This window comes from Saccostrea cucullata, unplaced genomic scaffold (genome assembly GCF_032062105.1).
Source record: "Saccostrea cucullata isolate Sc308-1 unplaced genomic scaffold, CSIRO_AGI_Scuc_v1 ctg883, whole genome shotgun sequence".
NCBI lineage: Eukaryota > Metazoa > Mollusca > Bivalvia > Ostreida > Ostreidae > Saccostrea > Saccostrea cuccullata.
In genome coordinates this window covers 206,194-232,506 of record NW_026925411.1, presented here as the reverse complement: position 1 = coordinate 232,506, position 26,313 = coordinate 206,194, and the positions used below count along the sequence as shown (strand labels likewise).

At 32.2% G+C, this 26,313-nt stretch overlaps 2 protein-coding genes across 5 annotated transcripts; one reads left to right on the top strand and one right to left on the bottom strand.

Annotated features, from left to right (window-relative positions):
- Positions 1-811: 811 nt before the first annotated feature.
- LOC134268783 (rh5-interacting protein-like) lies at positions 812-14,613 on the top strand. 4 transcript variants are annotated; one of them, XM_062751029.1, is made up of 12 exons: positions 813-946; positions 1,495-1,552; positions 1,723-1,814; positions 1,902-2,123; positions 4,056-4,208; positions 5,339-5,470; positions 5,607-5,750; positions 6,454-6,585; positions 7,983-8,114; positions 13,654-13,777; positions 13,860-13,944; positions 14,333-14,573. In XM_062751029.1, exons 1-12 carry the CDS (start codon positions 919-921, stop codon positions 14,453-14,455), a joined length of 1,425 nt encoding a protein of 474 aa, XP_062607013.1. In that variant the 5' UTR covers positions 813-918; the 3' UTR covers positions 14,456-14,573. The 4 variants fall into 4 exon arrangements, with proteins under 4 accessions (XP_062607016.1, XP_062607015.1, XP_062607013.1 ...); XM_062751032.1 differs by lacking the exon at positions 5,607-5,750 and having other exon boundaries at positions 812-946; positions 14,333-14,613; XM_062751031.1 differs by lacking the exon at positions 6,454-6,585 and having other exon boundaries at positions 812-946; positions 14,333-14,608.
- Positions 14,614-17,641: 3,028 nt separating this feature from the next.
- On the bottom strand, positions 17,642-23,204 carry LOC134268782 (fibrinogen C domain-containing protein 1-like). Its single transcript, XM_062751028.1, has 5 exons — positions 23,033-23,204; positions 22,546-22,682; positions 22,123-22,219; positions 18,042-18,206; positions 17,642-17,922 (listed from the first exon to the last, which is right to left on the bottom strand). The coding sequence occupies exons 1-5, from the start codon at positions 23,145-23,147 to the stop codon at positions 17,687-17,689; spliced, it is 750 nt and encodes a 249-aa protein (XP_062607012.1). The 5' UTR covers positions 23,148-23,204; the 3' UTR covers positions 17,642-17,686.
- Positions 23,205-26,313: the final 3,109 nt, after the last annotated feature.

Here is a 26,313-nt window from a genome sequence, read left to right as displayed (position 1 = left end):
TTTATTTTGAGAATTTCCAACATTAGCAATGAAAATGTGTGCTTTCAGTTACTTTGAGGAAATACAGGCATCACATCCGGAAAAGAAAGAAGGATATTTTTCCGGACTTTTAGTACAAGACTTATGATTAACAGGTACAAAACCTTGAAAACCCAAAATATTGTCAATAATTTTATTTAAAATGCTAATTTTTGATTTCTGTTCAGGGGGCTAAAAAACAACTTCCGGTAATGGAATGAAAATCATTCAACCGTTAAATAAATGGTCTGGCAAAGTAAAAGATGTCCTAATTTACTGGTACATAGTTATATCCCGTACATAATTTTCACCCCTTAAAATAGGGTGTTGCCTTTCTATTGACGGTGAGGATATTTTTTGTAGTAGGAATCCTTTGAAAATGATTTACTCATTTGTGACATTAAGAAAGTAATAATTTTTTTTAAATATTGAAATGAACATAAGCCTCAAATAAACGAGAAAAATATCTGTAAAATGTTTTCAATTCAAGAGAGAAAATCTACATGTATGTCTGAACTATTTATATACTGTAAAAGTACAAATATTCGTGGGGGATTAAATTTCGTTTATTTCGTTGTTATCAATTATCAACGAAATTAAATCCCACACGAAATTTTATATGACTCTATATTGAATAGGCTTACTCTCAAAACAACGAAACTAAATGCACACGAAACTATTTTTGATGACAAATCAACGAAATTTTATCCCCACGAAAATTTGTGCTCTTACAGTATTTAAAAATATCTAAAATAACAAAGTACTTTATTTGAAAATCCTCAAAACTTCAGGAAAGAGGAAGTATAAACATTGACGTCTATATACTGTAGCATACAGGATACTAGTAACAGTAATTGAATATCAAAACCAACTTATCTCATTTGTCATAGAGATGTTAAGATGTGGAAATTTATGATCAAATTAGTATGTAAGTAAATTCAGTGAAATAGTCATTCTGATTCGCTCTATTGTCTGACTGATACAAAAATTAATATGTATAAATTTTTTTTATTAGTTTCTCTCTTCTCATTTGAGCATGGTTTTTAATACTCTCTAAAATGCGAAAAGAAGAATTAAAAAATAAAATAATATGATTTTCTTCTTTAATCGTGAAAAATAGATGTGATAAATGTGCATGTATTCTGTGTAATCTATAATAAGTAGGAATACTTAAATTGTGTATTAATTTCTCCACCTATGATGATTTAGACGTCCATATTTGCTCTGCTCCTAATTTGTATTGTCTAATAGATTTTTGAGCTTTTTTACTGATCGTAATCTCTGTTTATATCATTATGTTTGTAAATGACTCCTGAAATTATTAATAGTAAAAAAAGATTTCATTTCTATCAATAGAGGTATATTCAACAGAATAGATGTTTACAATAGCTGCAATTTGGGCAATAAAAAATAAGTATAGGACCATTACATACTGAAAAATAAAAGCACAGCAAATAATTTTATTATATCTTCTAGATATGGTGTTATGGGCTGGCTTTAGACTCGTAAACTGCACAGATTATTTTATCAAAAGGTATTTTATCATTAACTTTACAGATGAAACGAATTCAACAATTAAACAAATTTACTACTCAAAAACTTTTTCTGTGTCAAAGATTCATTTTTCTAGTTAAATTATTACTTGCAAAATTATTCCTTTTTATTGCAGAATATGTATTTTATCACAACGAATTTTTTTTTCAGTAAATATTGTTATGGGGAAATAGAATCCTTTATAGGAGATCGACGCAGTTGTGAATTTCAGATTTCTGGTTTTTCTTATTTCACAGTTCTAGGTATGGTAATATTATTTAAAAGATGGAAATACCTTTTTGAAAATATTCTAACTATGTCTAAACAATTTTTGATTTTTTTTTTTACAGATTCTAATTTCTCATCATGTAACACAACTTGTGGAATTATCATTTCACTAGAAAACAAATGGCACAGTGCCAATATTCACAATTTCAGTGTCTCCCAAGTATATGCAACATTTGCTGGCGACATTGATAGAAACCAGTTTAAAATAAAGCATTATTCTTGTGGAGCTGAATTCATCTATAATCAGAAAGCAGAGATGTACTTACTGTGTGGCTTTAGGAAAGGTAAGACAAAAAACAATAGTCACTGTAGCAATAAATTCTTCAGGTAAAACATATGACCATTTCATGACAAAAATTATTCTCGCGTAAAAAAAAAATTATAATAAAATTGACGTTAATAAAGTTTAGTTAACAGTACCTACAAATTCATAATATCTCATCCATAATGTATTCGAAAAGAAATTAACATTGAAGCTATAATAACAAAACTAGACAATGTAATGAGCTTTTTTTTTAAATTTAGAATGGCTGACATGAAAGAACAAATTTGAAAAATTGCAAAAAAAATATTATGAAAAAAAAAACAAAACAAAATTATTATAACTAGAAAATCTTGCAAGTAATGTCATTTCCGATTTAAACTATAAGCTGTAAGATTCTTCAATCCTTGAATAAGTGAGTATTAGCAGAAAAATGTTCCCCTCCCTAATCCAACCTTTCACATTCACATGTATACATTACGGTCCAGTTTTGATTTGATTGTACAAAATTTACGGAAATTGAAAGTACAGCATTGATTCATGTCAAATCATTGATGGCTGAAGGAAAATAATTCCTGAATTTTTCTCTTCAATGTAGGCATTTCTGCAAGTGATGGAGGGGGATGACATCTTTTATAAGACTATAAAGTATGTGTAAATTTTCTTAGTTAAGCAGAATCGTGCTCAATTTTTATTAAGATTCGAAGCTTACATGGAGGTCACAAGAGGGTGAAGGAGTAGGCCATTTTCCCGAATTACCTCAATTCTGGTAAAATTTTATCATATTTGAGATACTTTTCTCTTCGGAAAACCGCCAGGGGAGATGAATAAGTCCTCAGTACCCCCTTGCTTGTCGTAAAAGGCGACTAAATGGGGCGGTCCTTCGGATGACACCGTATAAACCGAGGCCCCGTGTCACTGCATGTGTGGCACGATAAAGATACCTCCCTGCTCAAAGGCCGTAAGTGCCGAGCATAGCCTAAATTTGCAGCCCTTCACCGGCAATGGTGACGTCTCCATATCAGTAAAAAAACTTCTGGAGATGGACGTTAAACAGTACACAATCAATCTTCGGAAAACATAGAGCACACGCTTGCTTAGATACGATTTTTACACATGAACTTGTATATCTGGCACTAGTTTATAATGTATATAAATTCGGTATATAAAAAACTTCTTCTCTATGTCAGCCAAAACAAAATGAACTCTAATTTGCATAAAAATGAGAAAAGTATTTAAAACAGAAATTACTCTAATAGAATTTAAGGAACAGTCCTTACAAGTTTCAAAAGCATTGTCTGGACAGTTTGTGTGAAAATCGTAGTTTAGCATATTTAATTTCCTTCTGTCCATGACAACGACGGGTGGATTAAAAATTAAATTGCCATACGCATAACTACAACTACTGTTTATAATTTCTATAAAGATCATTGCAACTATTGTCTAGGGAATCACCTAGAACACTTCTGGACAAAATTCTAACTCTTTTCCATGGCAAAGGTAGCCATGTTGAAATTGACATTTTTTCTGCGCAAAGACAGCTAGTCATCATCTTTTTATGGAAAATTTCAGCAACATTTTCCCAGCCATCTGCAAAAAAGTCCCCAGGAATCGTCTTCTGACGTATTATAGCAATGAGTTCCCCGACTTCGTTCTTGGTGACATGATAATAATCATTCTCCCTCCTTTCACACAACACACAATTAGATAAAATATGACAACAGAATGTTACTTCACAAAAACTACTACTTTAATATCTTTTAATACATATACTTGGATACGAATGTGGGAGAGGATTGCAATTTGACGCCAAGAAAAAAATCACTACCGCAATAAAAATTTCTAACGGCCGCCAGGTAAAATATTTTTTTTCCTTGCACCTACTGGTTTTCTTAGACGTCAGATACTGCTTACCTGCATAAAACTTTTCATTAAATTAAAGTTTTTTGTTCAGGGAAAAAGTTTCTTGGTGACGCATGCCAAACAAACGAGGATTGTAACGGAACTCCAAACGGTGGAATTTGTAGACACCCAGAAAATTTATATAAACGTGGGAAGTGTCATTGTAATGATGACTTTACTGAGTTTGGAAATCGATGTCTACAAGGTATGTCAGTTTGTAGGATTCAAACTACGAATCTTAAAAGATCTTGTAGAACAAATCAGAGGAAAAAAGATGGTCAAAAGAAATATTCTTGTTATTATACACATATCTTGAAAATCATGGCTATGTCAATGTAATTTGGAACTCCTAAATTCGTATTTTACCATCGATATATCAGATCCTTAGATTTAAACGATGTTTGTTTCCATTCTTATGTTGACATGATGTATCTCGATTAGCTAGAAATAGAGCATACTTCAGAGTCTGACATCTGTTTCATTTTTGAATTATTTATGGACTCCTAATATTATTGTTTTAAGATCTTTGAAATTGAATACTGTTTGTTATCTACATATCCTTCATTACAAAAAAAGACGTAAAAGGTAATCTAACAACAAAGCTTAAAAATAAATCTAATGACTCTAACCTTCAATCGTCAATTTCCCTTATTTATACAAAAATATGCCCTTATCACCTACAAACGGGGTTTATATCCGTCAGTTGATTTGATACGTAATAGAATGCTATACATATGAAAAATATACATGTACATGTACACTGTATCTAAATCACAGTAGTTTGATTACAAACAAGTTATCAAAATAAAAACAAAAGCAACCACGTTTTAATTAACCATTTCCAAAATTTTCTGGTAGATACAATGGACCTGCCTGTAAATATAATCTTTTATTAAGTCAATTTCTGACTGACGTTTTTCATAATTATTATGAGACCTTTTTTACTCGCTGAACTGTTAACGATTTTTTTTCTGTTATTTCCTGGACATGACGGCGGGTGTGATCAGATGGCAGGGGATGCTCACTTCTCCGTTTTACCTGATCCCACCTCTGATCCTTTTGTAGTCCGTGTTTGTTCTGCTACTGATTTGTATCCATTATGGATCGACTTTTGATCTTGAATACTTTTGGTTGTATCCATATATTTCATATGTTTACGTTTTGTTCATATAAGTCCAATTTAGTTCAAAATTACGAAGTTTGATTTTAACATGTTTAAATTTGCGTTTCATTACACATACACAAACCAATGATGTTAAGCTAAAAAAAAAACTTTGAAATATTTAGTTCATTTGTACTGAACATGTTTAAAATCTGGTTCATTAAAAAAATCAGAAAATAGACGCCTTCATGAACATTGTGAAGAAGACGTCCAATGTAATGGAACGGAGCACGCATCAAAATGTTCCTTAAACGTTTGCATATGTGAAGAAGACTTCATCGACTTTCAGAATGAATGTCTAAATTGTAAGTTTAAGAAATAGCAATTATTTTTTCTATTACTTTAATGATGGCTACTATTTAGCAGATAACAAGATCACTTGATTAACTATGTAAAATGCAGTTCACATTCATTCATTTAACATTTTCATATATTCTATAGATTCTGTGGGACTTGGTGACGAATGTAAACTCAATGCACAATGCCTTAACAATGGACTACTTACCCATTGTTCTCCAAAAAAGCTTCAGAATGTCTGTTCCTGTATGGATCCATATATAAAATTTGATCAACAATGCATTTTAGGTAGATATTACACGTATTCCGAAATATTAATCTTAATTGAATTATTAATACAACCAGTTCTACATATGTCATGCCTTTAAAACGGCATAAACGTCAAAAACGAGTTTAGCTTATCTCATAACACTATATTTTGTATTCTATGTAGGAACTCCAGTGTCAAGAAGATACTGGATTGAAACTTGTATCTATCTGATAATAAAGCTGAAATTATTAACTCATTTTTATTATCAACTACTATATTTCGATAAAGGGTTTCAAATTTAGACCATTACTTGGCACTTGAGGCCAATGAATAGTGAGAGATTCATATTGTGCTAGTTGACGCCTGATAAGACAGGGGATCTCGTTTATTATGGTTATATTATGAGATCTCACGACCCTAACTTTATAGTGCCAAGTGCTTGTCGAAGGAACAATAGCTACTTATTTTTTTTATCAACTAAGGTCAGTCACAATCTGGGTTCGAACCCACGGTTTTTAAATCATGGAGTGGGCGCCCTACCGACAGAGCTACCGTGATGGTGTTATTTTACATAGAGTTCGCATCTTCATATGTTTCATTCTGAAAAGAGTAAATCTTAAATTAAAAAGTTAATATTGTGTCAATGGAAGAATAATTACACAGAATGTTGTTAATGTAACCTGCTAATAAACTATTTTGTTTAATAATATTGTTTAAATGTAATTTGATATTTGTCTTCAGGTAATCTCTCAATCGGTGCACCATGCAAGCATCACATCCAATGTTATAATTCTGACAATGACACACACTGCTCAACGGAAGGGATATGTTCTTGCATACAAGGAAGACCTTGGAATGGTTCATGTTTAAAGGGTAATTTGATAAGAATAAGGTTTTTATTTCTTCGAGCATTTAGAAGGTTTGATCACAAGCAATGCAATTTAATTTTTTGCCCTCGTTATCGAAGATTCGGGGTTAAAGACCTTTTCGCTTGTTTTCTGTCCGTCTTTCTGTCTATTTGTATGTCCATAAAAACTTTAACACTGCTCATAAAATTTGATTGATTCGAACTATAGCTCTCATATGATATTGTGCATGTGTAATTCTTAGGACAAAGTCTTTTGGAGCAAAAACATAACTGATTTCTTTAATTGATCTTAGTGTTTGGTCCATTGTTGCAAATTTTACCAATATTTAACTTTGGCCATACCTTTTGAACAGTGAGAGCTAAGGTTATGGTACATAAAATGTGTATTATTTTGGATATGATCTTGACTTTGGAGTTTCACCTACATGTATTTGGTAAAACTTTACCTTTGGCATTAACGTTTGAATTGTTATTGATAGGGCTTTAAAATTTTACATTTAAAATGTTTCACCTTAGCCATCTAGCCATCACGTTTTAATGGCAAACACTTTGGCTTTAACATTTTACTTATGGCAAAGGCTTCTGACCTGGTACCTTTGAATTGCCCCATTAACCTTTTTCACATTTAAAATGTTTCACCTTAACCGTCACGTTTTAAAGGCTAATACTTTGGCTCTTGTTCTTTACAGGTATATTCATTAAAACAATGTTTTCTATGGGAAACATTTTTCAGCCCTTGACCCTGTAGATTGACTTACACTGTAAAAACTTTAATCTTCGCCAAAAGCTGTAATGCGGGTGCATCAGTATTTTACAAAAAACACATTGTTAACTTTTTGTGGGGTTTTGTTAAAAATATAATTAGAATTCTCATTACTTTGAGTTTTGTAATCATTAAATTGACAAAAACGAAATGAACTGATGATGTTTGTCTTTGAGAAATAAATAAATAAAAATGTTGTAATTCTAACCTTAATATTCATACATTTTAAACATTTTTATAAGGGTAAGACATGTAAACAGAAACAAAAAATTGATGCGTAGATTGAGATATATTCTTAATTTGAAACAGCATATAAACAAAATCTTGAAATATAAACCAAACGTAGACTTTCTTTAATACTTAGACACGAGAATTGGTTCGCTTTCTATATAGTTCTATACCAAATTTTGCGCAATTTTATAACTTCATGACAAAATATAATAAAATTCCACAACATACCTGTTAAAAATCCTTCAATTTACCAATTTTAATTTAAAGCTATGAAAAATATTACTAATTTCTGAAAAAAAATTGTTGTTTATCCTAAAGCAATGCATTGGATATTGTGTGTTTTTGCGGATGTCGTATATTTTAACTAGAAATTCTAATCGAACATTCATGCATTTGTACGTTTTAAAGTGGGGAAATTTCTCCAAGAATCTTGTTTTCTTGACGAACAATGCACAGGAACAGAGAATGCCTTTAAATGTCAAAGTGGAGTATGTGGATGTAAAAAAGGATACTTTAGAAAGGATAATACTTGTATAGAAGGTAGTGTAAACAAATTATTTTCTTTAATCAATGCATTTGAGACATAGCAAACTTTATTTCTATATTTAAGATGAGAATTTTTTAAAACATCTTGAGTTATAATAGTGTAAATTGTTGTATACCAAAGAGGTCGGTATACAATAATTACAATACATCAACGACATACCAATCCTTCTAAATGCTGAAGAAAAGCTACGGAAAATTTAAAAGTTAGAGTATTCTTTGTAAACAAAATGTAAAAAAAAAATCCAAACAGTACCGAACTAATTCCAACGTAAACGTCAATTTTATAATATTTAAGAATATTTGTTCTTTACGGTTTAAGGCCAAACTCACCTTACTAACATTGACATTGTTAATGCTTTAGATAATTTACCGAAAAAAGTTCTTAACACAGTGAATGAGTATTGAGAGACACAATCCTCCTTAATTAATGTTAGTCAGACGTGAATTCTTAACAATTCCAAAGAACTTTCGCAAAATTTGAAATCACAAATTTTCACAAAAAGGCTTTTCATTTTTTATCCTCAAAAATAAAAATTGAATTCTTAGATCTACTTATCTTGTCACTGGTCAAATGCAGAATTGTAAAACCAATATAAAGGATATACTTTTAAGTTGATATTTAAAAAGATTCCAGAGTTTCTGATTCACAACATCTATTTGGTGTTTAGGTATTCCAGGTATTCCCACAGTTAATCGAAATTTCTATGCATTGGTAATTTTTGTTTTTAGCTATTCTATTTAGCTTATCTATTTTTGCTATTCAATGAACTTGTCACGACACCCTAAGCTTGATCAGTGATAACAAGATTATTGTTGTATTTACAATTTTATATAAAAACAAATATGTACAAATATACAAAAGAAAATTAAAGAACAATTTCAAAATGTCTATTTGCGTTCATCTTGGACCACGTTCCTAAGTCGTCCACGTCCAAACCTTGCCCATGTCATACGGGTACCACACCCTTGCACTGAATGCCACAACGTTCTCGACGTCCCGCTTATCCAAAGCGTCCAAAGCGTCCACAGTGCTGACAAATCAAAGAAACCACGTTTCCCCACACACGGCCTCGGCCTAGCGTACCACGCCCTCGTGTAGTCGCCCAGGTTGCCACCGCCGACAGCACCAAACCATCGTGTAACCATCGTGCAAGCATATATATGTACAGGAACCCTGATTGGAGATTCAGTTACCACGAATAAAACTACCTAACCCTCCATGGAAATGTGAAACTACTTTCACTGGTCAAGGAAAACGTGCGCTACCCAAGACAAACCTGACATCACCTTATATAGCGACTGGCCTCATATTTAAATCACCTGCGCGTCGCAATGGGGCTCCTTGCATGATAAACACTAAATACAAACAGGGGTCAACACAGGGCAATACTAATAAAATAGAAAACAAAAATACATGTAACAAAATCGACATTGATTGTGACATCACCTCCCCAATTCAAGAAAGTTCACTGAACTTGTGCAAAATTCACAATCAACAAAGAACAACATTTCTACAAAACTACAATGTTCATCATGTCTTACTCAAATCCTACAACCTACTTAGACTAGCAGCACCTGCGTTCTCTGATCCTTTAATCGCCACAATAAGGAACCTATCAAGTTATAAAAGTAAGAACTGTCTTTCTCTTTCGAAACCACAAAGGGTGAACAAAATGGAGTTTTAGAATGTTCAATCACTGCCGTTTTTATCATGTTTCTAACTTCCTCACACACTTCATCACGAGTTGTAAAAGGTAAAGGGTATGGTTTGGATCAAACAGGCTTGTCACTCGTCAACTTTATATGATGCTCATCCAATGTCGTGAATCCTGGAATATCTGATAACACATCACTATAGTCTTCAAGTAACGATTTCACTTGTTCACGTTCACTTATTGTCAGTTCATCACTTACTTTGACATCACTGGGTTTCTCCTTCGAAGTAGGTAAGGTTGAATCTATCAGATCACTGTCATCAACTGAATCATATTCCTCAACATCCACCATAGCTGCACTAGCAACACCTAAGATACCAGCATCAACACAACATTATTTCCTGTCAAAATATAACTTAAGCATATTTGCATGGAATGTCTAAATTTTGCCGTTCATGTCTATTCTATAATCAACTTTCCCCAATTTCTTCACTATCTCAAAAGGACCTTTCCATTGCATTAACAATTTGTTGTTATCTGTTGGTGAAAGTACAAGCACCATCTCACCTACTGACATGTCTCTGTTTTTAGCCTTCTTGTTGTAGTGTGCTCGGTAACGTTCGGATGACTTCTCTAAATTCTCTCTGGTTAACTGACAAGTAGACTCTAGGCGTTCTCTAAGATCGACAACATATTGATAAGTACTTCTCACCTCAGAATCCGTCTCTTCTTTTGTCCAAAGCTCTCGTAGGATTCTCATCGGACCCCTGACTCTGTGTCCGTATACCAATTCGAATGGCGAAAATCCCAAGCTCTCCTGTGGGGCATCTCGACAGGCAAAAAGTGCTGGTGACAGGTATTTGGCCGCTCTGAACACAGTCGTCGAAGAATCTGCTTCAGGGTACCTTTAAATCTCTCCACGAAGCCATTACACATCGGGTGATAGGGTGTCGTGGATATAACTGTTTCATCGAAAGTAAGCGACTTACTTCACCCATCAACTCTAAAGTAAACTGTGTCCCCATGTCTGTCAGCATCTCTTTCGGAACTCCGATTATGCAAAATATATCTACTAGAGCCTCAGCTATTCTTTCAGTTTCTATACCTTTGAGTGCAACCGCTTCTGGATAGCGTGTTGAAAAGTCAACTAAAGTTAAAATATAAAGATTACCATTATCTGTCATTGGCTGTATTGGTCCCACCAGATCAACTGCATGGCTATACTTCTTAGGAACAACTAGTTGAGTAAACTGCTCAACATTCTCGACTTTCTCTGACTGAAAAACTCGAAACAGCATACCTTTCTTCAAAATGTACTTTACTCTGTTGCCGTTGGTATCCTTTCCAACCAAAGCTCTGAGATTCTTCAGCGTCTCTTCTTCTTCCTGTGCTTTCAACAGATACTCTGGACAAACTTCATATCCTATCATTTCTGGAACAGAAAGAGGTTTCATATTCTTACCGTCCATGCGCTTCTGTTGTCTAGTTACTACATCATTCACAACACTAGGCTTCCAGTCCTTGTTCGGATCGTGAGGATCTCTAGCATGTGGAATGTTTCCGATAATCAAAGGATATAATGGAGCTTTAAGGCACCACGCATTCAGTTCTCCAACAAAATACGGAGTGTCAACTTTCACCTTTGCGATAGGGGTTTCAATTTTGCATCCGTCTACCAAAACACACACTTGATGGTCTCCAGTAAGTTGATCATCATGGACAAGACTCCTACGCTCTATAACACCATTGCATCCCGTGTCTCTAAGTACTTGAACAGACTGATCATTAATTTCACCAACACAAACAGGAATCTGATCTGAGAAATTAGCTACACTGCAAGCTGTTGTAGTTAATAAATCTGCCGAATTTGCCATTGAAAACGTTGAAGTTGATGTTATAGATGTAAAAGCAGAGCACTTGCCTGAATCTTTATGTTCCTTCAAACTGCTTCCTGACTCACTTAAAGTATTCGCTTTCACCGCAAAGCTATGATTCTTATTTGATGACTGTTTACACTGAGATGCTATATGTCCTAGCCTGGAACATTTGTAGCATCGGATATCCTTCCCTGTCTTCTTCGAATTCTGTTGTGAAAAGGACCGACCATTAGTCTTCGGCGCTTGCTCCTTCTGACTGCGTTGATCTCTTGCTGCGACTGGATTTCTGTTTTCAAATGTCGTCTCCTTTTTGCTAGAAGAAACTGATCCGCTACCATACACATCTCTTCAATACTTTTTGGAATACGCTCCTTTAGAAACAACACTAAGTCTCTATTACAAATTGATATGAACTGATCTCGCAACACTAAGTCATATAGTCCGTTGTAAGTTTTGTTAACTTTTCCAAACTCAATCCATCTATCTAGATAACTTCCTAAACGAACTGCAAATTGTGTAAAGGTTTCACCTACCTCTGGTCTACACCTACGGAAATATTCTCGAAAACCGTCCTCTGTTTTCTCGAATCTCCTCAGCAAAGCTGTTTTAAGAGCTGAATAATCAAGAGCCTTTTCTTGTGGAAGTAGGGCATATACATCAAGAGCTCGTCCTTTAAGTAACGGGCTTAAGTTCACGGCCCACATTCCTTCGTTCCACTTCTGTGCTATAGCGTATGTTTCGAATCGTTTAAGAAAAGAGTCTATGTCATCTTTAACCTCATAAAAGTATGACATTTTAGGAACCTTTGCTAATGAACCATCAGATATGTCTGACTTAGCAGCTTTAGATTCTATCTCTTTCAAACTCAACTGGTATTTAAGTTCTTGTACATTAGCTTGGTACTTACTTTACAGTGCATCTAGTGATTTCTTTTCTTCTAGTCGAAGCTTCTCTACCTCCAACTCTTCTCTCTTCAATTCATAGTCTCTGTCCTCCTTTTGTCTCTCTTTTTGCTCAACTCTGAGTTCTCGCAGATGTGCCTGCTGTTCACGGATAAACCTCTGAAAAGTTAAATTCGTGTGAAGGAGCGAAAGACAGAACTAGTGTTTTCTCCGCCGTTGCAACACTGGGGACTTTTGTGACTAAACGTTGTTAGACAAAACAGAAAATTATCATGGACTTTTTTAAATAATCTGACGATCATCAATATTGTACGTCTCTTAAATCAAAATGTAATTTAACATTAACCTTTCTCTATAGAAGAAAATACACAGAATATACTGGTTATCTTTTTAAATACTGTACAATCACATATTTTCGAGGGGTCAAATTTTCTTGGTTTGAGGAAAAATATTGGTTCATTGGGATTTTATTTCGTGGTTAAAGAACAGTTCAGTAGTAATATAAATGAAAGATTTGCATTTCGTGTTAAATATAAATTTGTGGGTTTCTTTATACCTTGAAAATCGCGCAAATTAAACCCCACAAAAATAAGTTATTTTATAGTACTACACAAACTTGAGAATATTAATAACTCACCAAAGGTTTCACTGGTGTTAACGGTTGAGATGTACAGAGTATTTCCGTTTTCCGTTTACTAGTATAACGTGCACCGGTTATAATGTAGGATTTATCAAAGTCGCTTGAGATACAGATTATAAATTTATAAAAGATGTTTACTATATATCCATGTATGTATCAACATTGTATCGGAAAAAATTGAGAAACATGTGTTGTTTATTTGATAGCGAGGTATTCTTTTCAACGCTATTTATCATCCACGCACTGTTTGTAATTAACCTTTACTGTATCATGTGTATCAAGTGACTTATTCAACGAGGAAAAAGATTTATTCTTTATTACGCTTTGATACACACGAATCATATTTATTTTGCCTATTCCAAAATTGAATTGATTCGTTGTATCACAGGCGTATCGTCTTTTATGATAAGTACAATCAAATTACTGGAAAAGACTTTTTATTTTCTTTATTATTTACAGTGAATAAAATAGATTACAAATCGTTTGTGCTCGGGAGTGGAGGGTTTCTTCTCGGTGTCTTTTCTACAGTGATCGTTTTTGCATCTTTTCGTAAAGGAGGGTTTGCAAGGAGAGAAAATCAAAGGTAGAAATCAGTCATGTCTTTGTATCATGAAAGCATTCAAGATGAGAAGGGCATAAATAAAACTTTCAAATTCTTATTATAGATCTGTCATCCGACTTACCTCAGATACCAGAAATGACGTCAACCAATACTCTTATGTCGAGCACAGAGACATCAGAAATCAAATCGTAAGAAATTTGAAAGTAAATTATCATCATCATCACCATGTATTATCCATTTCAATTCCATATAAAATTTATGTGAGCCATTTTACATGTGATCAAAGCATAAAAGGCTTTTAAAACTTTATTGAAGGAATAAATAAGATAACAATATGTAAAAAAGGTAGTGCGACAAAAATCATGCATAGAATTTTAAAGAAGAAAAGAAAAATCATGCATAGAATTAAAAATTAATTTTTCAACAACAACAATTATACTAGTATTGAATTTATTACAAAAGCGTTTATAAGATTGTTTTACTTGTTTAAATGATCCCCCACTTGAAGAAATATTTGTCGTCGACAAGATTTAAGTAGTGTAAATCAAAGTATGTGTCCATTATATTTAATTTCAGGAACTATCATCATACAATCCCGAACATCAAAATATCCAAACGGAAAATGATACATACAATCACCTGCACGAGGAACGACAAAACATTTCAGAAAACGATTATGGCTTTTTTCATTCAAAATAAAGGATTCTCTACCAAAGAGGCACAAAAGTGATAAATAATAAGCAATTTTTAACTCTTTGTGATTTTTAGTTTACAGTTTTTTCAATGCTAGTGATTTAAGGTTTGTAAATAATATTTTTTTGTTTATTTATATGTTATTTAACGCCCCTTTCGAGAATTTTTCAATCAAATGAATTTACCACCATTTGCCGGTGGAAGGCGGCAAATTTTTATCCAATCATCAGCACTTATGGCTATTGAGCATTGATTGATTGATTGATTATATATTGTCTAACGTCCCTCTCGAGGATCTTTCAACGATTTGGAGACGCCACCACTTGCCGCTGCAGATTTTATACTAGCTAGTATGCCCAGCAATCAGGGCCATTAAGCAGTGAGGAATCTTTTTCGTGTCAGCACCTACCGTGACACGCGACCTCATCCGAAGGACAGGTCTCCACGTCCCACACTGGGATTCGTACCCGCGAAGTAAGGATCAGTTTACTTCGCGATTTTTGAGCACACGGTCTAACAACTGCAGGAAGGTGGCCATTGATCAGTGAGGAATCATTTTTGTGCCAGCACCTACTGCGACAAAAAACCTCATCAACAAAGTAGTCTACACAGTGAGGTTCGAACCCGCAACGCAAGGATCAATTTCTTAAATTACTTTGCGAGTCTGGAGGACACGCTTTAACTACTGCACCACGCAGATGATTAAAAATATATGTTTATATGCAAGTAGGTATGACATTCAAAAAATGAAAAGCGTAATTCTGGGAAAACAAAATATAAATACCTAAAATTTATTATGAAAAATTATGAAGTATTGTGAATACCTTGATCGACTTACCTTTTAACTTAAAATAGTATTGTTAACTATAGTTTACTTCTGTAAACATTGTAAAAGCCTTTGAAATAGCTAATATTGTGAAAACAAAAAAGATTTTTTATGATAAAACTTAATTTCCGATGTTATGTTTGTCTCAATCTTGTTGAATTTACATCTTTAGTTACATGAATAGTCCTTCTGAAAATAGGTATTTTTAGGCGCTAGTTTTTTTTTATTTTCCAAATTTGAAACAAAAACATTGACTTCGATTGTAAGGTTTTCGTCGTCCACCCTTTTGTTTGTTATTTCTTTAATTGTCTTTAAGCTTTTTGCATAAAAAGCTACATCGTTTACATGTACATCAAATATTGTTACTGTATACAGGGAAATATTCGCCCCTTTTTATTTCCGCCCATTTCGCACTAACCTCGTTTGGGCGAATTTAAAAAGGGGCGAATTCAAAATATACAATATAATTTCTTAAACAAAACTGTGACTGGGCGAATTTAAAACGGGGCAAAATTGTTTCCAAGTGTGAAAGGGCGAAAATAAAGCGGGGCGAAAATAACCCTGTATATAGTATTATGGATGCTTACTAACATTTTTGTACTTATCATTAGACGACTATTAACATCATAATCAATTTGACTAAAATAAAGTATTATGTACGGAACAAAAAAAAAAAATTACATTTGCACCATAAATAGCTTGTAAATAGTTACTTGCTTACAACTTTGAACAACAAAAGTATACAAATGTCCTTTTTCTCTCTCCTTAAAATAGTTATTGACAATTTCGCAACAGAAAATTTTGACATTAAAGTTGCAGCTCATATTGATCTAAAAAACGTACATAACAATTGTTTTCTTTATTTTTCTTCTGATAACTTTTTTTTAATATGTATCATTATTATCATTGAACATTTCACATTGGAATAATAAATAATTTGCATTAACAAAGACAAAGTATTTTTTTTTTCATTTTGCCATTTTGCAAATCACATCAGTTCTTGATGACTTTCATGACCATCAGAATCACAATGATGGTCATGACATAGTAATACGCAGTGTTACAATCGTATTGAATGATTAAGGGACAATATGAAAACCATCTATCCTTCTGTATTCAACAATATAGAAGAGAAAAAAATACATGTTCATCATTTACATGATCAGTACGTACTCGTCCCTGATGACAAAGCAAGTGACAACATTTTCTTCGTTTGAAAGGCTTATTATATATGTTGTATTTTAGAAGAACTTAGATTTAATTTTATAAGTGACAATCCTACTCATACTCATAGTTTCCTATATAGAAAATAAATTCTTCAAAATCATATGTCAGTTTTGAATATTTATAAGATCCCAAAGAACCAAACAAGAATTTTGAACTACAATATCTATATTGTATTCCAAAACATCATAAAAATCCATACAAAGATACAAAGAGTGTTCCAGTAATTGCTAAACAAAGCCTCCTTTTTTACTTCTCACTAAGATATTAAAAGAAGTGGAGTAGAAATTTCAAGGGTACTGTGCAACAATAAATTTATAAAAGTGGTGTAAATCAATACAGATACTTAAAAATTCCAACAAACTTTTGGGCAATTTGAAATCACAAGATTTAACCTAAACATCATCTTAAAAACTTTCACCTTTATACACAGCAATTCCCCACGCTTTTTTTATAGCATTGCCCGCTGCTTTTGCGATGAAAATGGAACTCATAAATTTACAAACCCTGTAATTGATAATTTGCAAAATTAGTTTAAAAAAAAAACATTCTGTTAGTAGTCACAAGTACTCTAAGGTTGACATCAAAATGATGCTTAAGTTTCTGATAGACAATGTCTACATGTATGCGTGTTTTGGACACCCGGTCTTCCATCGATCTATTGGAATTCCCGTTATTAGTAGACCTAAATTTGAATTTATATAAGAAAAACTTGTCTAAAATCTTGTACATGTAAAGAAGAAAACACTCGCTGTGGCCACCAACTCGACATTTAGATATATCGCCGACAAAATGCCAATCAACAATGGTAATTTCCATTCTGATGTCGATACGATATATCCAGATGAGCTTGAGATAAAGATTCCACAGAGTTTGACAGATAAATTTAATATTTGTATAATTTACTTGAAAAAGACGTAAACGATAATCTAACATCCAAGCTCTATGATAAACTTGCGCATAATTGATGACTCGTGAAGAATTATAATTCGTGCCATATTTAATCACGATATAAACATTGACTCTTCATAAGCAAGACTAATTTTTTCACAAATTGTCGTTATTGCTCTATATAAACTTATGGATACTATGACACAAAAGAATGATATTTCTGCGAGATCATTGTTTAATTGCAAAAATAAAGTTTAAATATAAATTTGGATTTATTTAAACATAAAATTTATGTTTTAGAGTCTTCTGATCTTCATCTCAGTAAATTTCAGTGAGTAGTTGTAACCATGCCAGGATAGCCACTCAATTCCATCAGCGAAGGAAGAGTGTGTCCCTCGAAGATATATTCCGTTCAAGTTGGCCTGGTGACAATTATGGTACCACCATCCACCTTTGAATCTGCCAGCGCAGTTGTTCGAATCATGGTCTTTTGTGTAAAATTGAACACCGTTGTGACCTGTCATTGAATCACCTATAAAAAAATCCTGGTTAATTGGTAGCTTCTTGTTTTCATTAAAATTCATAGCATAGCAAACATTACGAATAATTTATTTAAAAATCTAATTATTTTCAATGACATCAAAATCTGACCTGCTGTTCCTATGTAGTCTTCTATCGTCAGCTTGTAACCTTGACTTTCGTCTCCAATAGAAAACCGTCTATAGATGGCATAACGAGACTGGCCCGAAAAGTCAGACATGTCTATACGTAGCTCGTAGAAACCTTGACTGACAATTTCATAAATTCTATGATTTCCTGAAATCAATATTGAAACACACATTTACAGAGAATTAGAGATGCATAATGACAGAGAAAAATATAGGACCATTCTGATCATTTAATTAGAAGTTTTGGCAATTTATGATTAGCACAATATAAAAGGAACAAATTTGCGTAGTTCTAAAATTGTTTTACTCTATCATTATTTTTTTTTTAGATATGCAAATTTAGAAAATATAGTAGAATAGTGTCTACAATATTGGATTATTTTTGCAAAATACATGGAAGAGTACCATACCAATATGTAAAAAGGATATAAGCATGCAGAACAATTAAGTTGACATCATTAGCTTTCCTGTTTACGTATATTTTTAGTATGTTGACCTTAATTTGTTGTATGTTTATGCACTTATATCGCAAGTATGAATGCATTTATCCCCTGTCAACGTGTAATTATGTTGCAACGTGAATATTTCTATTAATGTAAAATGAGATATACTGAGAGGACGAACAGGATTCAAGCTGAAACGTCCAATTAAACAATGAAAATCAAGAACAGAGCACACACAAACTTCTAAAAATAAAAGTTAGGATCAGGTGCCATGACAGTCTTTACGTAATACACGTGTATTTATTTTTGACTTGGAATGTTTCTATATGAATTTGGAATCTCAAAAGTGCTACGTGCATGAATCAAACCTTGCTCTCTGTCTATCTTAAAATCAGATTTAACAAATAGATAGGTAACTTGCACGATAAAATAACTGCCTTGCAAGTAAACAATTATCTTACATGTTGACGTCCTGTTTCTGGATTTTTAAAAACAATTTCTTGTACGCGAATGGCTGAAATGTGACATAGTAATTTTCTTGCTCAATAATTGGGATTTTTCATTTTTATATTAATTAAAATGCATTTATCAAAATAGCTAATGTATACGCTTACAAAATTATTGTCATCAAATATATATCATTTTATTACATTTTTACCCGTGAAATACTGTAATTTATTCATTGAATAAAAATAATATCCTGTCACAGTGTGAAAGGATATCAAAATGATATCCTGTCACAGTGTGACGAATATCAGAAGTGCGGGAAAACTCTCGATTTCCCTTCCCAAAACAAAGATTTCTGTAAAAAAAAATCTTCCTTGACCTAACATACGATAGATGGAATTTAATAAACCATTCTATCAGTGAATAAAACCTTCACGATTACCAAAAATATGTAGCTTAATCCATGTTTACAGTGTTTTCATTTCACATAACTATATGACGTCTCAACCGCTCAACTATGACGTCACGAGCCTATGACTAAATCACAAAAAGACAGAGGCAAAGGAAAAATCAAAGAATTTTTTTTTATAAATCTAATAAACAGAAAATTCAATGTTTGTAGTTGAATATGGAACTTATTTCACTCGTGAGACGGGATTTTTTGATATTTCACTCGTGCTTCTATTTCCTGATCATAATAAAGGATCAGACAGCGGGCGTGACCGGTCGGCAGAGGATGCTCGATCCCCCGCACCACCTGATCCCACCTCTGATATTTCCAAAGTCCGTGTTCATTTGCTCCTTTTCTGTAATGTTCAAATGAACTTTTGAGCTCGAATACTGTTCGTTTTCTCCATAAATTTCATTCTTGGTAAAAGTGTTTCTTCAGTTCTCATGAAACAAAACATAAATGCCTGTTTCCGGCTTATACACCTGTCCGGTCTGCCTTTCGTTCTTTTTTAAGTATTTAAGATTCACACACCTCGTATTGAATACAAAAATTAAGGTTTCGTCAAAGGTCAACATGTTCGAAAATTTATTTTTACAATAGCCCCAAAACTATGTAAGGTATAAAGTTAAACCTTTTACAGTTTATCAATTTTTCATTGATTAACAGATAGAAAGTATCACTTGATAAAAAAAATAGTAGGAAAAAATAGTAATTGAGAAAAATTCTTCTTAAAAATGCATATATTTTCAAAAAATACACCTAATTAATTCCGTGCTCTTAGTGAAAACCATTATTGCAGAAACAAAATATGTTTATGAAGGAAGGGCAAGTTGGACTTGGATAGCATCTGGAAAGTTGTTTTCCCTGTTTATTTTGTCCAAATGTTAAGACTTGAAAGTGAAAGTACATTGCAAATGGCGGGTTCTAAAGGGGTCTTGTCTTTATACATGTCATGCTTTCAATAACAGCCTTTCAGAGACTATTCACATCCGACTTGCCCTTCAATGATAAACATATACCGTAAATCTGGAAATTTTTGCTGTAGTTAAATTTTTAGCAAAGAACTATATGCGGTATATTGCATATGTTTGCCCCCACAAAAGTCAAATTTTGAAAACTTCCTGAAATGTGCTGAATTCAATAAATTGTACGAGAAATATAAGTAAACAGAAAATATTACAGTTCCAGAGCAGTGTATTCACAATTTCTGTTTTTATGACGTCACAAACTAGTCCGATTTTATATCCTTTTTCAGAAAGAGGGCAAAATGGACAAAATTTCAACAATTCAAGCTTTAAAATTTATAGAGCGCATGTGTGTTCAGGAACAATATTGACATATTTCATTGATATTATCATTCTACACATTATATCAAAATATTTATCCTGAACACACATGCGCTCGGTGACTTTTATTTAAAATATCGACGAAATATGTACATTTTTCTGCAAAATTCATAAAAAACTGAAATTTACGTCATATTTGTGACGTCATTACGTACATATGACGTCATTACTTATGAAATTATTCAGTGCTTTGAAGTCAGCATATACTCCCCTGTTTAAGGACTTAATTAAATATTACTCCATCAAAGTTTGATTTTGGGGGGCAAATGTTGGTTAATACCGCATATAGTTCTTTGCGAGTTCATTGCATTCGCAAAAATATTTTTCTTAAAAATAAAATACCAGTAAGAAAATGTAAACAAAACAGGGGTCATTCGCAAAATTTTGAAACGTAAAAATTAATCAACAGCATTTTGACCCAGATTCGCAAAATAAAATCGACGTAAAAATTTCCAGATTTACGGTATTATTTCTGCAATGATGGTTTTCATAAAAAGGACAGAATAAAGCAGGTGCATTTTTTTAAAAATATGCTCATTTTGTGATACAATTTTTCTACAAAAAAAATCTTTTTTAAAATATTTGTTATCAAGTGATACTTTCTGTCTATTAATCAATGATATATTTATAAACTGTAAATGTTTTGACTTTATACCAGACATAATTTTGGAGCTATCGCAAAAATAATTTTTTTTAGACGTTGACCTTTGACGAAACCTTAATTAGAGTAAAACTCGTTTAGTACGAACACGGATATTGCGAATTCAAGGATTTATCGATGTTATCTTGGATCACCAGCTATTAAAATACGACAAATTCCTTATAAGAATATAATGAATTACGGATATAGCAAAGTGATTTCATAGGTCCCATTGACTACGATATAACTGAGTTTTACTGTATACATTATTTCATATGCGACAGGTTAAAGTAATAATTACTGATAAAATTTTATATAAACAATTTTACAATCTAGTGTTTAGAACCTTAGGGTTTTGAAACAATAGATCTTCATCTTTCACAACTGTAAAGCATCAAGTCATGACTAACTTCAGGGATTTTTGCAGGAAAATGCTTATGATGAACGTTTTAAAAAGCTTTTTCTTCGTTCATATGTTATTTTTTATACACTTAGTTGACCACGGATATTTTGTACTTTCCCGAGCATGACAACGAGCACACGACGGATGTGAATGGTCGGCACGGGATGCTCACTCCTCCATATCACCTGGTCCCACCTCTGATGTTTTGGAGGTCTGTGTTTACTCCACTCCAATTTTGTATTGTTTGATGGACTTTTGAGCTCGAATACTGTTGGTTATCTTCACATAATTCATCAATAGTCTGTAACTAATTGAGGAATGTGTGTAAACCTACCAAGCCAGAACTCATTAGACTTGTTTCCGAATCCATATTTATAGTCTGTCCAATTCCTAAAGAAATCTTCGGAGCCATCAGTTCTTCTTTGGATTACCTTTTAAAATAGTTTGTTAACATTATACCTTGCTACATTTATAGGTCTATAAAATTTTCAAGCATGAACTGTATCCAACTTTTACATTATATCTCTTTTCTACAGTTTTGCTTGGCTAGGTATTATATTGTACAAAGACATATTTCTGTGTTTTTGCGAAATCTTAATAATAGTGCATGCTGAAAGATTATATTATCGAGTATATTAAAATATTCTGAAACTGCTTTTTTATAATAAACTAGCTCCGGGCTCATAGAATATATATTTTACACATCAAAGACGTCATTGATTCAAAGCTCATCTACAACTACAAACAAATTTCTTACGGTCCATCCTCCCCCGTCCGTCAGCTGGTCACAGAACACGTCCAGTCTCCCGCCCTTCTGAGGATAAATCGTGTACAGCCTATTCTCCCTGTATCCCTCCCACAGATAATCCTGACAGTCTTGAGGAATGGCAAATACTGTATGTTCACAAATATGTCAATATTATACGTAATACATAAGCACTAAGCACATATGGTTATAATGATTATACAAAAATTTGGAGGAATTGATTTTTTTAATCAGAGAAATATTTTGACAAAAGTTTGATTTTGATAATTAACAATTATGTCTAAAATTTCATTGAAAATAAAAATGAAAATGTAAAACAACTAACAATTTCTCCTACATAAAATATACACTGTTTCGTGTACGTCTCATAAAAATATTTAGAATATCAAAGAGAAATAATCAAAGAAAAAAAAGATAGTTTATTTAATAGTGATATTGTAGATTACATATACATATAAGCAGATATATATTTTTATACCTGGAGCAACAGTCTGGCGTGTTGTGACGGGTTCTAAAAGAAGCCCTTGGACATCAAATGGAATAAAGAAAACCAGGCACAGTTGTGACACAAATAAGTATATATGTAGATCCATTTCGATCGTTATAGCACTGGAATAATACTTATCATATAGATAAACTTCATTGTCTTATCTTTTAATGTTAGGACCTCCTGATATGAATGACTAAACAAAGGTTTATTGTGTATTGAAATAGGCACTATAAATCTTATGTTTGTGAATCTTATTATTTGCCTTTTGTATTCTATATTTTTCTCATTAATTGGAAATACCTGATATTTGGGAAAATGAGTATTACTTTTTTCCATTCTAATTTTAAACTATTAAACTATTCAAGTTCATTAGAAAAGTTTCGATCAATTAATTGTCGGGTGATATACTTATTACACGCTGATTAAATTGATCGAATCAACTGAGATATATAAACTCCGTATACAGGTGATGAAGGTATTTTGCTGCATAAATAAGGGCGGTTGACGATAGAAAATGTAAAGTCATCATGTTTATCACAAAGCTTGGTTGTTAGATTACCATTAGTGTCTTTTTCAAGTAAAATATCCAAATATGATACAGCAGGGAAAGACTCTGTGGTGTCTCTTATCTTAAACTCACCAGGATATATTAATTGACAATACGTCGGTCGATATATTTAAATTTTGAGTTGAAGGCCACAGCATGTGGGTCTTTTTTCTTTTCACAAATAAGATTTTGAACAAACAGTTAATCATTTGATTAGTAAAACGTCATAACGTGATAAATTTTATTTGCTGCGAAGGCCATTATATCGACCTTAGAACTTAAAAAATGATGAATTTAAACGAAACTGCTGATATTCTTTTTTCATCAACTTGTTTATCAATAATTTACCTCGTTTTAGAAATTGTTCATATGTAGAGCATGCCAAAATACGATCCAATGGTATGGTTTATTAATACGTTAAATTTAGCCTTCTTAAAGAAATTAAAGTTTTAAAAATTAGATAATATTAATCAATTCGATAGTTAAAATGGATTATAAACTGAAAAATAATATCCCAAATTACGTGAAATAACAATACCATAAAAGTAAGAAGTTGGTTGCAAAAGGTGAAGAGCCCAAATTACTTTTTAAAAACTGGTTTTCTGTTGAACAATGAAAAACATATTTTTGTGCTTTGTTACGTTACATAAAATCAAATTGAAACAGTGTTACTTTAATCTGTGTCAGAAAAAAATGCGTGAGCTTAAAAAAATACGCAATGATACATAGGATAACTTTTATAAGGTATAACCCCAAAACGTATTTTAAAAGATAGCTGACGGACAACAATTGAACTTAGTTAGGGTTTTTCCATACATATCTGGCATCTGACATTAGTTTCTGTTCTGACGATTGTCTATCTAGAGTCTAACACTAAATCAATCCAGAAAAAAAAATATATGGACTAATCAATAATTCTACTTATTCTAGCAATCTGCAAATGATAAAATATGAACGAGTATTAAGAAACGTTTGTATGTTTATGTTTGCAATATACCTTGCTAAAATTTTATTTTGTATTTGTAGAAAATTTTCATTAAACATATTTGTATCTGAGTAAATGCATGATTAAAATACTGCAGTGATACAGTATATATAAGTTAAAGTCGTCTATATTAAGTGTACAAATTTCAAAAATATATGAAGTGATGGAAGTGGAAATGAACTTTTTTGATTATCTTAATGATGAGAAGTAATCCTACTTATAAAAAAAAATATTGATCCACCTTGGTTTAAAATTCAGATGGGGTAAAGTAGCCGTATTTACAATTATCATTCGATCGTTAAAATTCTTCCTTTTTACACGCACTATTTTGACGCACTAATTTGAATAATCTTGTCCTTGACTTTATCAAAAAGGCTTTTTTCATTAGTTTTGTATTCAGCTGTAAAGTTTGGTACAATTTTTGGAATGAGTAAAATAAATTATATATGAATCTTTACCTCCCGATGATGTTTGTAAGATATTTCGATAATTGAAGTCTTAGATTGTTCAGAAGGGACATTGTCCCCAAAAATATCATTACATAGACCAAATACATGATGATGAAACATTGTTTCCAATGATTGTTTTCAGAAATGATAGCTAAAAAATGGTAGTTAAGACCGTTCATATGTTCTAAAACTTAAATATATCAATAAAGCTCTCTTTAGAACTTGGAATTTACGACTAGATCTAAATAAAGAAACAGCAAATATAATTTTTATTATGAGCAAACCATTGATTTTGATCTAAAAAATATCAATAGAGCATATTGATTGCATTTCACGAGGATCTTTAAACCTTGACAAGAATTGTCTTCAAAAAATAAATCATAATTGAACTTCCTGGTTAATTTGAAAGCTCATTCCTGTGACTGATACCTTTAAATAGACACATGTAAAACTTGTAGTCAGAGTGATCTTATAATTAATTTTAATTCAATCGGTTAGACTCGATCGTGTGCATGTTTTTTTCAAACATCCCACAGGGACAATTAAAATGTAAGTAACACTTATAGGATTAAACTGATGAGATCTTTTTATTTCAATTTTAATAAGATAACGGTATCCACGCTTTAAATACATTTAACACTTATTCTTTCATTCCTTTCTTTACAATTAATCAAACATTGATTGTCACTTTATTTGCATATAGACGTACTGGTGTTTACAATGTAAAATAATTTTTTTTCTTGAATAATAATAATAATAATAATAATTCAAGGCAATAACGTTGATTTTATAACGGCATTAAACTTAATTTTGAATATATAATAAACTATAGCCCCTTTTAATTTTTTGTAAATGCTCGTTATAGATTTATTGGGTACTGCGACACTGATATGTGTACCATTAAAAATATAATTTTTCTGATCGTATTTTTACCCCGATAAAAATTGTTTTACTTCTTTCTGTTCTTTTTAGATAACCATCCTCAGTGTTCATGTATGCTGGTGTTTTCATCTCAAGGTATGTAATACTTTACATTTTAATTACTTTTTGCCATTTCATATCAATAGCATTTGATTTCAAAAATCTACAAAATTTTGAGCATTTTACCTTAGATTTATTTTTTTAAGCAAAAGCGAAATATTTTCCTTAGAGCAATTAATTTTGTTTTGGTTCAAGAAAATACCTTCACATTTTTCATAACAGTTAATGAGAATACATGTAACAATACATATTATTTTTCATTCAGAATCATTTCGTTTCTATTTTTCATAGGAATTTAACCCTAAAA

What these genes read in the sequence shown, in the direction of transcription:
- LOC134268782 (XM_062751028.1), bottom strand. Translation starts at nt 23,147, where the DNA reads ATGGATCTACATATATACTTATTTGTGTCACAACTGTGCCTGGTTTTC. An exon ending in CGGACGGGGGAGGATGGACC is followed by an intron (nt 22,220 to 22,545) that starts GTAAGAAATTTG and finishes CTATTTTAAAAG; the next exon opens with GTAATCCAAAGAAGAACTGA. An exon ending in AGACTACATAGGAACAGCAG is followed by an intron (nt 17,923 to 18,041) that starts GTCAGATTTTGA and finishes ATTTTTTTATAG; the next exon opens with GTGATTCAATGACAGGTCAC.
- LOC134268783 (XM_062751029.1), top strand. Translation starts at nt 919, where the DNA reads ATGTGGAAATTTATGATCAAATTAGTAT. An exon ending in ACAGATTATTTTATCAAAAG is followed by an intron (nt 1,553 to 1,722) that starts GTATTTTATCAT and finishes TTTTTTTTTCAG; the next exon opens with TAAATATTGTTATGGGGAAA. An exon ending in GGATAATACTTGTATAGAAG is followed by an intron (nt 8,115 to 13,653) that starts GTAGTGTAAACA and finishes TATTATTTACAG; the next exon opens with TGAATAAAATAGATTACAAA.